Genomic DNA, 15,508 nt, shown 5'->3' on the forward strand with positions numbered 1-15,508 from the left:
AAACAAAAATAGCAATGTGTTTCTAAAGTTGAGGTCCCGCTTCTCTACCACAGAAACAAAGAAAGCACTAACCGCAGTTTCTTGTAACATAATGTCGAATTTACGAACAAGGTCCTTGAAAGATGGTCGATCGTATGGATTCTCTCTCCAACACATTTTCATGATGTCATACCTATGTATTATAAATGCAATCTTTAAAGGAAAGACGTTAAGGGAATATGTGATATGAATATTTAGTATTTAACAAATGATTTCTTCATAACAGTTCCTGAATCGCGGATTTTTATCAAATGTTAATGCGAAAAAGGGGTACCCTTTACTCAGAAAATATAAGCAAGGAATTATTTTGCGAGTGGTTAAATACAATATTTTTAATTATATAATTTATTGATAAATATATAATATACTGATATTAAGCAGACTTATGTTAAGGTCCCGAGCAACTTGTACTTGATTTTACAAAGATTTTTCACCAGTAAATTAGATCACTGTTTTATACAACATTTTCAAATGATACACACACGAGAATCAGCCGACAGATTAATAATATACAGAAATTATTTTAATTGACATTTTCCTTTTTATTTCGGACATTAAATAATAGAATGTAATGTTCTAAAAAGGGAAACACTATTTTTAAGACTTTATGTTCTGAAAAATTAACTGCTTAAAGACTAATTTAAGAAGAGTGTTTTATAGGATCTTAGTTACAACTCGTACACAGGAACCAGTAGTGTCTGTACATTTATATTTACTAGTTGTATACAGAAACCAGTAGTGTCTGTACATTTATATTTACTAGTTGTGTACAGGAACCAATACTGTCTATATGTTTATATTCAGTGAGAGGCAAATATAAGATATGCTACTATAAAAAGTTTAAATAACGAATTCTGTCCTTTAGTATTTTACTTCTCAAGGTGAATAACCAGGAAAAAACTGCTACTTACAGCCGATCTGAACAGGATTTTGGTTTTTCCATTCTGTAACCAGACTTAAGGAGGTTGTACAACCGTTCTACTTCTACACCAGGGTAAGGACTTGCTCCTAAAGACAAACATGTTATGGTACATTCATGAGGAGGTATGAAGTTAAACATAAATGCTAATCTAGACCAAGATAATTTGAACATATATTGTTTAGAATCTCATTGTTATTAAATAACATGTAAACTACTGTATTTTTAAATACGACTGTAGAGGAAACCGTATCGTGTCGTACGGGTAAAATAGTGGTCATAATAAAATAAACTTTTTAAGATAATAGCAAAACCATGGTATGGAAAAGTTTGAAAATAAAAATAAATTTGGAAGAATGCTAACTAATGAGTTAGTCTATGTATGTTAAAATCTGTATTTGGCTCTTTATAGCTATAAACACCAAACAAATACCTATTATCTATTTCATAGAACTTGGTTCTAATTTATTATTAACGTATAACTTTTTTAACTTCTTCTATCAGTTGTATATACCCATGGATATCACAGCTTAGATAGCACATTGTGTAACTTCACACTTAACTACAAGTAACTCTTTACTTGGAGGCTTCTGCAAGTCCAGGCAGTTAAGACACTTCACTTGCAACCTGAAGGTCGCGGGTTCGAATCCCTGTACCACCAAATATGCTCGCCCTTTTATTAATGATTGTCAGTCCCGCTATCCTTTGGTAAAAAAAGTAGCCCAAGAGTTAGCGGTGGGTGGTGATGACTAGTCTTTCACTGCTATATCAGAAATGGTTAGTACAGATGGTCCTAGTGTAGCTTTGCGCGAAATTCAAAAGAATCCGAACTTGCAAGTTTAATGTTCCGTCGAAAGTCTTGGATGCATTTATGAAAAAAACAAACAAATTGTGTGTTAACTTCGTTGGCTAAATGTTTAACCTAAAACATGCAAGTCAATACAGAGATAAACAGTCTAATAATCAAATCATCTTATTATCATTCATCGATGTCATTGTTATAACTGTGCCATACGGTGAATTACATAGAATACTTCAACGTTCAAAGTAATGTTCACTGTTTAGCAACATCCTATAGCACAAGCTTTGGAGCTACATGATTCATAAAAACATATCTACGTTTTCAGTTAATAGCAATCAGTGTATTGCAGAAGGAAATATCTAGCATAGCAGGTCTAATATTTCATCTCCTTCAAACTGAATAACTGTTAGCAACCTTGGTCAGTTTACCACAGAAACAAAAAGCAGAATAAATACAAGTCCTAACAAGCTGCTCTTTCTTGTTCTTTTTTGGAACGACTCATAAAAAGAAGCTCTGTCGCATCTTGCTGAGAGATGTTGAATTGTGTGCTTATTTGTCTGGCTAAAGAGCTCTGAAGTACGTCATTCAAGATGACTAAATATTAGTTGTACTTCCACAGGTTCCCCGAAACTTTTATGTTTTAAGAGTAAATTAGACCAAAATTCACAGTAACAAATATTTGTTTATCTTGTTTTTGAAGTTTATATGTCGTTCTGTAGTGTAGCCTGCAGACGGCAAAACACTTCTCGTTATCCATGACATGTGTATTTGTTATTGAGTTCACGACAATGCAATTTGTGAAATTAACCGTCATCTTACTATCTACTGACTGACAGACAGAAAACAAACAATTGTATATTGGTACAAGTGGTAAAATAGATGACCCCTGCAGGCGATTTTCGGTCTCCTTTCGGGATAAATAGTAAGGTCAACACTATACCGAGGAATTTCAATTCGTTATTGAATTAAAAACTATGAACATTGCTAATAGAACATACTTTTAAGAATACGTAATCATATGAAAAACTCGGGTTTGACACGCCTTCAGAATACGAGAAAGACTTATATAAAGTACAGTGATTAGTGTTTAAAAGTCCAGTGTTTCATATCATAAAAAATATTACTTATAGTTGCGATACAATCAGAGCATGGCAAGACAAAATATTCTACTAGAAACAGCAAAGAGCAATGTCGAATTTGTCATAATCATGGACAAACAAAACACTTCATTCATGACTGCCTGCAAACAAGAAATAAAGGAAAGCTCCGATGGAAAAGACTAAAGAAAAACGAATAGCTTTGCACGAAATTTACTAAATAGACTCGTGTCTCTGTTTACTAAATTTCGCGTAAAGCTATTCGAGGGTTATCTGTGCTATAATTCTCTAACTGTTATGGTGATAAACTAGAATTAAAGCAGCTAGTCAACATCACTTACGTTCAACTCTTATGCCACTTTTAACCAACGAGCAATGGGATTACTGTTACGTTATAATGCCGCACGACTGAAAGGACGAGTACCTAAAGTGACGGGATCTGATCCCGCCACTACTATGAAAAAGAATAATAGTAATTTTGGTAAAGTTTAGTAAGAGACAATAAATAAGCTGTAGAGTAAAGAAAAAATGTTAAACAGAAATTAATAAAATTGACCGGTTTTGTGAATATGGTTTGAATTTCGCGCATAGCTACACGAGGGTTATATACAAAGAAGTTCTTAATTTATTAGCGAATGACCAGATGGAAGGCAGTTAGTCATCCCTACCAACTAATAGTGGGATTGCCCGTCACATTTATAATGCCTCCATGGCTGAAAGGGCGAGCATGCTTGGTGGAACGAGGATTCAAACCCATGATCCTCAGATTACGAATTAAGCGCCCTAACCACCTGGCCATACTGGGCCAAGTCAATAATCAGCAACAATCTATAATTAGTGAATTTTTTAATGAGATAACTAACATCTGTATGAATTTTACTGTTGTAAAACAGACAACAATTAATGCTTTAATAATTATAAATAATAGAAGTGAAAATGTTTTCTGTACGCATTATCAACATGTTGAGTAAATGGAGATGGTGAAAGTATATACGGTAAGCCTCTGTACATATTTATGTTATTACTGCTTAGCAGTTTGTGCTACCTAAGAATAAAAAATCGTCAACATTTTATTAGAATACAATAACTTTCCTTGTAAAATATATATCCGTTGTTAGTTTTAATGTTTTGTAGTACTTTTCAGACATTTCTGTCCCACATAAATGTAAAAAAAAAACAATACAAAATGTAGAGGGAGTAAGGCCAAGTAGTTCTTGCTAAATAGTAACTTTGTGAAGTATTTTATGTTGAAATGTTTCAAATATAGTGCTAAATTTTACATATGACTATTTGTCGGCCACTTTCTTTTTGTAATTTTATATTTTAAGTTTTCCTTTATTACATAATATCTATTATTTTGGAACTATCCTCGTAATATAAGAGATTCTAGTAAAAATAATTTAACAAAAATAAACTTGCACATCAGCGCTCCTAGCGATATGACCAATTACAACTACATAGCTACAAAAATTAATCATTATTGCTATTGAAATTATTCAATATCGTGGTAGTTTTTTGGTTAACATATGAAATACTTTGAAATTAGAACGTTCTTTACAAACTGGCCTTTCTATAATTAATTAATTCAAAATGTGTACAAGTTAATAAACATACCTAAAGTAACGATTTCCCAAAGAACCACTCCAAATGACCAGCTGAAAATAATAATAAATTTTTTTTTATAATATATATACAGACATATATACAGAAGTTGAGTACATTTTATTAAGATAATTCTGGGATCTTCTTTCATTCTTTAGCTGGTTCAAGTATGTAGTTGTTGAAGGAATATGTTGTGAAAGCAGTTTGTTTACACCAAGTGTATTTTGTTTTTCCAGTCAGACATTGTTCTTTTCTTGATTACGTTTTACATTGTTGCCTGGGGCGTGTGGAATGCTTTTCACACTGGCATTTCTATTTGTAGGTGTTCACCTGTTCCGAGACGCCGCGGGTCTTCTTCTTTATGGTTCTGGTCTCCTACATTGATTCATATTCCTTTGTCTTCTTTCAGTGTTATTAAGTTTAAGAAATGTCACTGTCTTGTAAATTCTAGATTCCTGATTTCAACAGTATTTGTGATTTGAGCCAAAAAAGGTGCATAAAAACGATCAATTCTTGGTGGCATCACACTAACCACGTAAAGCTAATATAGTTCTGATACATTCTGCTCTATGGGAACTTTTATTGTCACTTGACTTGCTGTTTTGTATATTCAAAATCGTTTTAATATAACTTACTCAAACATATGTATGCAAGAAATAATGAAATGTGCGTCAGTTAATGAAAGAGAAAAATCGAGATATAGACGCATATGTCGATAGATAGATAGATGATAATCACGAGGAGAAATACAAAATATCGTATACTAGGAAAACAGATTAAGTGAGACGTTTATAACAGTTTCTGTTATATTTCTGTCGGAATAATAAAACACCTAATATAATGTATTTCAAGAAAAGTTTCAATTTAAATAATTAAAATGTTTGAAATAATAATCGTCGAGTTCTGTTCAAATATAAGTGTAGATTTTCACAGAATAGCTGTGAAAACGAAAACCAATTAATTTTAATTTTCTCAGCTATCAATTGAGATTCATTTTCACTTCTCCCGTTATTCACCTTGAAATAAAATCTAACTATAATCTTTAAGTTACATCATTGATTATATGAAATATATTACATTTAATTAACCAACGTGTTTATTTTCATTATCTAATTGTAAATCTAAAATATATATGCATAGAAATTTCTGTATTGTTTCTGTAATGTTTATTTTATCAATATTTTCTAAAATTAGCATGTGCTACAGGTTTAAATGTAAATACATTAGATATAAGAGTATTAGTGATACTCACACATCACTTTTCGAAGTATAGACGTGGTCTTCTAGCGATTCTATAGCCACCCATTTTACCGGAACCCGTCCCTAATTTGAAAAACCAACCTGTTAATTATAAAATATAAATAACATACCTCACGACAGTTTAAATTAATAATAACTTAATGTGTGCTAATTTGAATTAATGACAAAATATGTTAATTTGATTTAATGGTGTAAGTATGAACAAAAAGAATCACTACTATCACCCCACCTATCGTAAATTCGGAAAACTAATTCACACTAATGGATTAAAAATCTCAATTTATGTTCCTGTACTTGCTTCATCCGCCTGGAAGAATGTTACTTGTAGTAATATAGTCATGTGTAAATTAAGGCAAAACCTGTTCAATTGATGATTAGAAGGATATCACAACTGAGCTGAACAGTTTAAATTCTGTATTAAAGGTTAATATTAATGGTTAAACGCACATTTGCTTTAGCCGAGCAGTGGTTCCCAAACTAGAGGTCGCGCTCCATTGATAGGCTGTAAAATGTATCAGGGTGTGCCACTGCCAAGAAACAGTAAATGATAAATATTTTTTATGTCAAGCTTGCTTGCAAAATAATTATGAATAAACAAAGCAAAAACACAAGAAATAAGAGTACTGTTAGGCTTCACACTAATGTATTAGAATGGTAAATTACTCGGAAACCCAAGTGGATCGTTAGTTAGAGATGATTAAGAACCTCTACTTGATTCATTTACCTAGCGCGACTCATTTGTTTTTCTTGTGATTTTTTAAGTCGATATAATCTTGGCCGAAAAGTAAGTTTTCTTCCCGCTATGACAAAAATTTTGCATACATAGCAGAATTAAATTAAAAGAAGGGGTAAAAAGCACACACGATTTATTATACGTCTTTTAATCATACTAGTTAAGCGTTGATTAGCACAATGTGCTGAAGCATCATATGTTTCAAGGATTAAAACAAATAAACAATTATTTACCTTTGTCTTCTTTAGGTATGAGTCGCCCTCGTATACGTCACGACTAAGTCCGAAGTCTGAAATCTTGATAACATTTCCTGCCGCCAGGAGGATGTTTCTCGTCGCTAAGTCTCTGTGAATTAACTTTTAAAAACAAAACATGCGCACACAGATATATAGATACATAATCATACTTTGTAAACTATTAAGTGTTGTTAAATCGCATGATAACATACAGTGTTCAATTTTGTATAGCTGACACATAAACGATGGGTTAACAAAGAGTTACAAACCATAAATTATTTTTCTTCAGTTTGAAGGCTAGAAATTATAAAGAGTTTGCTCACCAATTGCCAGTTATTTGTGGCAATTATTTAAACTTTATTTTTTATTTTTGCAAACAAAACAGAACTATGTATTAGATAATTGTACGATATTATTCCATCGAAGACACTTGGTTTACTAGCTACATTTATCTCAAACTTAAATCTAACCGTTGCCCCAGTGATAGGTCTTAAGGTTTGTGACGTTAAACATCGAGTTTCGATACCTGTGGTAGTCACTGCACATAGAGCAAAATCTGTAGCTTTATGCTTAACAAGAAACAACAAACAAAAACAAATGGCTAAGAAGTAAGTTTATGGATTTACAACGCTAAAACCCTGTGTTCGATTCCCCGCGAGGGACATAACAAATACAGTCTATAACATGGCGTCGAGCTAAAAACAGTAAAAAAATAATGTACCTGAGGTACCTTTATTTCTTTCTGCGTAGGCCCGGTATAGCCAGATGGTTAAAGCACTCGGCTCGTAATCTGAGGGTCGCAGGTTCGAATTCTCGTCACACCAAACATGTTCGCCTTCTCAGCTGTGCCCCCCCCCCGCTAGTACAACGGTAAGTCGACGGATTTACAACGCTAATATCAGGGTTTCGATTCCCCTCGGTGGGCCCAGCAGATAGCCCGATTGGCTTTGCTATAAGAAAACACACATACATTGAGCCATGGGGGCGTTATAATGTGACGGTCAATCTCACTATTCGTTGGTAAAAGAGTAGCCTAAGAATCGGCGGTGGGTGGTGATGACGAGTTGCCTTCCATTTAGTCTTACACTGCTAATTTAGGGATGGCTAGCGCAGATAGCCCTCGTGTAGCTCAAACCAAACAATACAACTAACCTGTAGTCAAGCGTCCGAGTAAACTTACACTGGGAATTAAAAAACGCAGGGGAGGTATTTGAAACAACAATTTTGTGTCACTTCTTAATGTGTTGTCTACAAGGGTTTAAGGGTTTAAACAACCATTTGAGGTCTTCATTGACATTGTATTTACTTTGGAATTTAAGACAGTGCACATGCTGTGACTAGCTCATGTTAATGATTTAAAAGCGTGTCTGATTTCGGAATAACTTATAGAAATGCTTCACGTCTTGTAATACTATATCAACTAGCGTAAAGGAAATATTAAGTATTTTACCTACATTTAGTGCTAGCTAATATTATGCGTTAATGGTATCGATATACAACAGGATATTTATCGATAACGTTTATAAATGTGCTTCAAGTTTGAAACTTCACTTTTTCTTACTATATTATTGCGAATACGGAGGAACGAAAGGATAGAGCTCTAAAAAAGAAGATTATTACAGGTATATCATTTGTAACATTTTAACCAGTTTCTTAAGGAGGAACATGAATCACGTTTATGGAAAGTTGCTACGTATAAAATTAAAAAAAAATCACATTGAAGGGAATAGTACTGTAAGTCTAGTACACATTTTATCAAAGACTCGATGCCTTTTGTTTTATTATCGTTCCTCTGAAATACGTGAATGCTTTCAGATTGATGTATCGATTTCGATTCCAATAAATCTTACTTCGAAACAAAGCTAAAAGGCAGTTGTTAAAATTAGGACAACTTTTGTAAGTTTTCACACAGTTGTATTAAAGATGGAAAACCAAAGTTTTTAAATAATACACAATATTTATATTTTAAGTTGGGACGGTCTCATTTTTAAATACTATTATTAAGTATTATTAAACATATACTTTATTTATTTAATACAGCTGTCTTTTAATTACGCTTCTATTGGCAGTTGTAAAAAAATTACAATTTTTTTAGAATGGCTGATTAACGGGAAAATACCGATATACTTTCCTCAAATTTCATCTAGTTCTTTTCATGTGTTATTTCTTTCTCTGATGTATACCTAATAAACGTATTTGTCAATTTCCTTAATTTAACTATATGAAGGACTATTTTTATAACTTGATAACTTAGTTCAAAGTTTGTATTTATCGATAAAAAAAATACAGATTTAAAGTGACTTTGCATAAGTAAGTTGATATTTTTAATTATTTATGGGAAAATTTCATTTCAAAACAACTAAACAAATATCTTTTGTTTAAACTTTGTGCAAAGCTACTCGAAGGTTAATCTGCACTAGCCGTCCCTAATTCAGCAGTGATGGACTAAAGGGAAGGCAACTAGTCAACGCCACTTACTACCAACTCTTTTACTTATGAATAGTGGGATTGAAAGTCACATTATTACTCCCTCCCTGCTGAAAGGGTGAGAATGTTTATTGACTGCGATTATTATATAAATCCAGGATCGATTCCCGTCGGTGGACAGATTGCATATAGCCCATAGTGTAGTTTTGCGTTAAGAAATTCGTCCATTGAACAGTCACGTTATGATATGAAATTATGCCATTTATTTAGTTATTTTTTAATTACACTTAGACAAAGTGACGTTTTCCAAGTTTCTCACAGATAACAACATTACAATAGCTGAAGTGCTTATCATCAGCACATTTGTTTGCTTGGCGATTGAATTATAAATAATATAACCTACCATAACAAAATCATGATATACATAGTGGATAATCACAAAATAACGTTTTACTCACGTACCAAAGTGAAGCGGGCATTCAAATGCTAAGCAACATATCCTCTCAACTGCCTAGAAGCTACAAGTATTAATGTCGATTTTTCTTTATATATGATTTAAACAACGTATTCATTATGAACAAATAATGGAAAAATAGGTAGTACCTCCATGGTTCAAAACAGCCTTTCTAGAGAAATATCGGAGGAATAATCTAAAAGAAAGTAGTTCAAGTGGAAAGGACAAAATTTTGAAAGACTTCTGTCACTTAATTTTGACAAGCAGCTCATATATATCTTGCATATTCCGGTCGAGCTGACCAGAAGACGAAAGACAGAAACCTTTCGAAACGTCGTCTTTTCTACGTAAGCTTCTTTCGTAGGATTTGTGTTAAGGCTATATTCACTGATAATTAAACACTGGTAAAAGTGAAATAGACTAAAACTAATCCTTAGATCTGATTTGTATTTAAGCATAACTTTGTCACTGTTCGTTGTTAAACCATTCTGTAGAGTTCTAGTAGTTCGTATGGTTTAACAACGAACAGTGACAAAGTTATGCTTAAATACAAATCAGATCTAAGGAGATGGAAATAAAATTTTTTGTTTCTTTAACACAAACATATTCTGGTTTTATAATAACTTATACTAACCTTCATATCGCTCAAATAGGCCATTCCTTTTGTAATCTGCCATGCAAACGATATAAGGTCGCGTTTTGTTAACCTGGTATCATTACCACGACAGAGGTCACCGCTGTCGGGAAAATACATGGGATTTTCTACTTGTACCGTACTGGAGTCACCGAATTCGAACCCTAATGATCGACTTTTGCGCAGAAAAGAACGAAGAGAACCGAGTTCAGCATATTCCACTATGATGTAAAAAGGGCCGTCTGTTCCCAAAGGGAAAATAAACAAGTATAACAGTACAGTTATTTATTACAGAGAGTGTTTCATTGGCTAAAAACAGCCCAACGTTAACCTACTTAGTGTCCAGTACTCGAACTCTTTAAGTTATATTTTTTCTTTACTGTTTGATGAGTTATATCATAGGAAACAAACGTAATCAAAAATGTTTCAGTACAGTTTATATTATGGCTTTATTGCAAGTGAATAAAAGCTTTTTTTTCATAAACAAGTTCGAAAATATTAATTAACTTCAACATCTTATCAGTATTTGAAAAATAAGAAAATGCTTAAAATTATAACTATTTCGCATTCGAAAAGTGAACCTCATAAAAATATATGAAAGATCATATCTAGAGAATGTACCTAATTATACAGACGTAATAAAACTAGGAACATTTAATTCTAGAGCAACAATATATATTTTAAACTCTTCTCACCACCTGGATTAAATACACTCATAATTTAATTAATATAATAAAAAAGAAAAGAAAAAAATACACTTAAACACACAAGCATGTGTTTTCTTATAGCAAAGCCACATCGGGCTATCTGCTCAGCCCACCGAGGGGAATCGAACCCCTGATTGTAGCGTTGTAAATCCGAAGACATACCGCTGTACTAGCGGGGGGCAAAAAAGAAAAGAAATGGTAAAATGAGCACAATTATAATACATTTATTTATAATTATATTTATTTCACCACATTCTTTTATATAGACTATAATCACTGGGCTCAATTGGAAGTTTCAATTTCAAGATATTAAATACATTAACAAAATGTTCGGAGGGTTTTTTTCCACAGGGTGAGGGTTAGTGGTCTGTATTGGTGATAAGTATCTGGTAGGTCATGCGATTTCACAAAATATTTCATGTAATTTAAGCTGTGGAGGCGTTATAAGAATGACTGTTTGCATAGATGGTGGACTCAGCATATAGCCTGATGTGGCTTTGCTATAAGAAAACAAACAAACACAGAAACAAATAGATGGTGGACTCAGCAGATAGCCTGATGTGGCTTTGCTATAAGAAAACAAACAAACACAGAAACAAATAGATGGTGGACTCAGCAGATAGCCTGACGTGGCTTTGCTATAAGAAAACAAACAAACACAGAAACAAATAGATGGTGGACTCAGCAGAGAGCCTGATGTGGCTTTGCTATAAGAAAACAAACAAACACAGAAACAAATAGATGGTGGGCGAAAGGGTACTGCTGAGTAGCCACCTTCACTCTGGTCAGTATTTCAATATTAAGGACAGCAGGAGTTAGCGAGCCTTGTCACAGCTGTAACATACAAAAACAAATTATGTGTTTATATTAAAATATAAACTACCTAAATACATAACTAATTACACAGTTACAACTAGATAGCGATTACGATAAATTAACAGTTGAGGATAAATATATTTGTTTTAATTTCCAAGTGTACAAAGATACTTAGTTTGACCTTACAATTGGTATAGCTAATTAAACGTCCTGTTTTATTGCGTCCTTACTTACAAGGATTATAATGTATTGTTTCGTCAGTTGGGTATCGTCGGTATGTTTATTATCTTAGAACATAATTTATGTATTTATGATTATGAGGTAGGTTAGTTATAAATAACGCTCCCCGCTAGTACAGCGGTATGTCTCCGGATTTACAATGCTGAAATCAGCGGTTCGATTCTCCTCGGTGGGCTGAGCAGATATCCGATGTGGCTTTGCTATAAGAAATACACACACAGTTATAAATAAAACATGTACTTGTATAATAAATGAACATTATTTTCGCGAAATACACTATTTTGTTTTTCACAAAAAACACTAACCTTTTTCAGTACATGCTCCAAGTAGTTTAATTACGTTGGGATGAGACACTTCTTTTAACATATTAAATTCAGAATAAAGGTCCTGCTGTTCTGATGAACTTCCATTACCTTTAAGAATAATAACGGTTATTAACCACGTTGAAAAATCAACTAAACAGCTTACTCAGTGCAAAGTATATTTACCTAATATAGAAAGAATGGTTTACGTCACATGACGAAATCAATGGTGTATAATTCACAAGAAATAAGCTACTAAAGTATTAATATACATCCTAAAGCAAAGTATTTCATAATTATTTTTGTATGACGAAAATAAATCGTTATTTAGAACTATAATCTATATTTGTCAACATCCCAGTATGGCCAGGTAGTTAAGGCAATCGACTCGTAATCCGAGTAATTTATCACCTCAATCACCAAAGGTTGTCGAAGGTTATGTTTTTACCCCTTTAAATGCCTGTTTTTGTTTTATATGTGTGTTTGTCAGCAATAATTCTCGAAAACGTCAAAATGGATTTAAACGAAAGTTGTTATAAATTTGAACAATGACTCGACGTAGATAGATTAGTTATAGAGGATCAAGGTAAAAGTTCACAGCAAAATCACGAAAATCCCTATTTGTTAACATGTGGACCGATTTCTCACACGATGTTTGCTCTATAACTCAGTCAAAAATGATCGTATTTTGATGACATTTGGTGGATACATCTAATATAGTATTACCATTCTTAAGAATGTTTGTTTAAAACAACGCACACATGGATAACTTTTCTTATTTTTTGAAAGCTAAATGTGATCTACTTTGGTGCTCTACTGAGTGCCCTTACAGTTAACTTTCGAAGGACATTACCTATTGTCTAGGTTATAGCAAAAAAGTTGATTTGGCTATCAGAAAGCTTTTGGCAAGTTGCCATACAAGAGATTGGCAAAATATGTTACCTCAGTGAGAGTAGAAGATAACTTATCTAAGTGGGTTGAAGATTGACTGAGAGGATGGAAATTAACTTTTGTTATTATCAGAGCATAGTTTAAGTGGACAAGTGTTACGAGTGGTGTGTCCAAAGGGCCTGTGTTTAGACCATTGCTATTCCATGTATATATTAATGACATTGAAAGGGACATAGTGAAAAAAATTCGTTGAGTTAATTACATTATGATGGTCATCGAGTTGGCTAGAACCAGAATGGTGGCGTTTTAAAGAGTGACTTAAAACACTTGGTTAATTGGACAAGCATCTGACACTTGGCCTTTATTTAAGACAAGTGTAAGATTATAGATGTGGGACATCAAAACAGTAATTACACATATAATTTTGATGAAAACGGATCATGAGATACTGTTTGATGCATTATCAGTGGTAAAACTAATAAGATGTTGGATTGTAAATATAGAAATACTGGCTACAAGGTAAGAAAGACTGTGGCCATCTTTTCATGGTACAGGTCACTGATTAGTCATAATTTTAAGAATTGTGAATGTTTTGATCCCCTTATGTTAAGAGGGGCATCGAGACACTGAGCTAGAAGACAGATGGAATTATTATGAAGATATGAGGTTTAACATATAAGGGTTGTTTGAGATATCTTAACCTTTTCTGTTTTAGAGAGAAAATAGAATGATCAGGGGTAATATAACTGAAGTCTTGTCAGCAATCAAGAGAACTGGTAAAATTGACAGATCAGATTTTGTTGTACTGAATTTTGGAGAGAGTAAGACGTTGGGTCATAAATTTAAAAAACCTGAAACGGTCAATTAATAACTCCAGTCGAGAAAGTTTTATTTATCAACTGAAACTAAAAATAGTACGTAAGTGAAACAAACTGCTATTTTGAGTTGCACAGGCTGTGAATTTATAGGAAGAAATTGAAATTGAAGAAAATGATTGGTAAATATTTGAGGGATCAGGTCTAGGTTTAGTATCTAGTTATACGTTTATCAAAGATAATTTGTAGTCAAAATACGCCTGAAAATCTTAAGAACCCCTTGACATACCAAACATTTATCAGTATATTTCCAAATTTATCTTTTATCACTTTTAATAAAGTGGTAATCCTTTATGATCCTATTAATAACTTCATATATTAGATTTCGAAATAGTGGCTTTGAAGTATACCTTTTGACATCTTCACTGCAACCGTAGTGTATCCCTTATGACCATTCACTCCCCAGGCTTTTGCTCGCACTACTTTCCCAAATTCTCCTTCTCCCAGTTTTTCTTCCAAAATCAACTTATCTCGTGGAAATTCCCATCGAGTGTCTCCCTATAGAAAAGAAACATCGAAGAAGTTTGGCTTCCAAATACTGCATACTAATTATTATAAGATCAACTCTGCGTCAGAGGTGTGATAATCGTAATATTATTTTTAAATGTTTTTATTACTACCTGAGATATTCATAATAAATAAAGTTTCTTATTTTCAATAAATTCATGTGTACTTACCAAAGTCTTACTACCAAACCCAGTAGACGTTTCACTGGTAGATTGCTGCGGGTCTTGCACTGGAGAAGGTCGTCCATTTATATGTTCTGAAGTCATCACGGAGAGGGACATACAGTTTCCGACATATTCGTTTGTCATTTTATTCTTCCTGTATTTCTTTATACGGGAAATTAGAACGAAGAGAATGCACTCAACAAAAGCGCCACCAAGAGCCAAAAATATCAGGGCAATACATCCTTCCCCACAAGCTGTGGTGCTGGAGAAATCTAATAAAAAAGGATCAAACTTTATCTACCCAATACAATATTTATTTTTGTAAATAACTGAGGTACGCATTAGTCACAAGTAGATGTATCGTTTTTGACTTCGATGACTGTTGACAAACAAAATTATTGAACTAAATGTATAACACCATATCAACCACACTATATATGCCATATCTAGTGCCAGCAAGGCCTATCGCCAAGTACCATGGCTTATCAAGTCTGCTGGAAAATATCAGATACGCTATTGATTAAGATGTTATTCATGTTCAAATTGCATGAACAACTGCCGCAATGAGAATTAGCCTAAATTAGTGAAGTGTACTTTTTTTGTTATATTTTATACGGATCATTTACAAATCAGAATTTGGGTAGGCAGTAATAACACAATATTCTTCATTTATTACACACTAATTCTTTAGTACCGTACAGATGCATTGTTATTAAGACAAAACTCAAAACTCTGGTGACAGAAAATAGGAGGAGGGAGTTAAAACAAAAACCCAAAATAATGGTAATTGTGTTTTATATTAT

At 33.2% G+C, this 15,508-nt stretch overlaps 1 protein-coding gene across 3 annotated transcripts in view; it reads right to left on the reverse strand.

Moving 5' to 3' along the window:
- Nucleotides 1–15,508, reverse strand: part of LOC143234008 (proto-oncogene tyrosine-protein kinase receptor Ret-like) — a 47,793-nt gene that overhangs the window by 5,314 nt on the left and 26,971 nt on the right. For 2 of the 3 annotated variants that reach the window (XM_076470997.1, XM_076470998.1), the window contains exons 12-20: nt 14,712–14,977; nt 14,385–14,532; nt 12,272–12,379; nt 10,204–10,445; nt 6,686–6,808; nt 5,712–5,782; nt 4,472–4,512; nt 951–1,047; nt 73–172 (exon numbers count right to left, since the gene is read on the reverse strand). In XM_076470997.1, the coding sequence (XP_076327112.1) occupies nt 73–172; nt 951–1,047; nt 4,472–4,512; nt 5,712–5,782; nt 6,686–6,808; nt 10,204–10,445; nt 12,272–12,379; nt 14,385–14,532; nt 14,712–14,977 (1,196 nt within the window). Of the gene's footprint in view, nt 1–72; nt 173–950; nt 1,048–4,471; nt 4,513–5,711; nt 5,783–6,685; nt 6,809–7,463; nt 7,639–10,203; nt 10,446–12,271; nt 12,380–14,384; nt 14,533–14,711; nt 14,978–15,508 lie in introns of those variants that run through there. The other variant, XM_076470999.1, reaches the window with a different exon arrangement.

The sequence above is a fragment of the Tachypleus tridentatus genome, chromosome 12, assembly GCF_004210375.1.
Source record: "Tachypleus tridentatus isolate NWPU-2018 chromosome 12, ASM421037v1, whole genome shotgun sequence".
Classification (NCBI taxonomy): domain Eukaryota; kingdom Metazoa; phylum Arthropoda; class Merostomata; order Xiphosura; family Limulidae; genus Tachypleus; species Tachypleus tridentatus.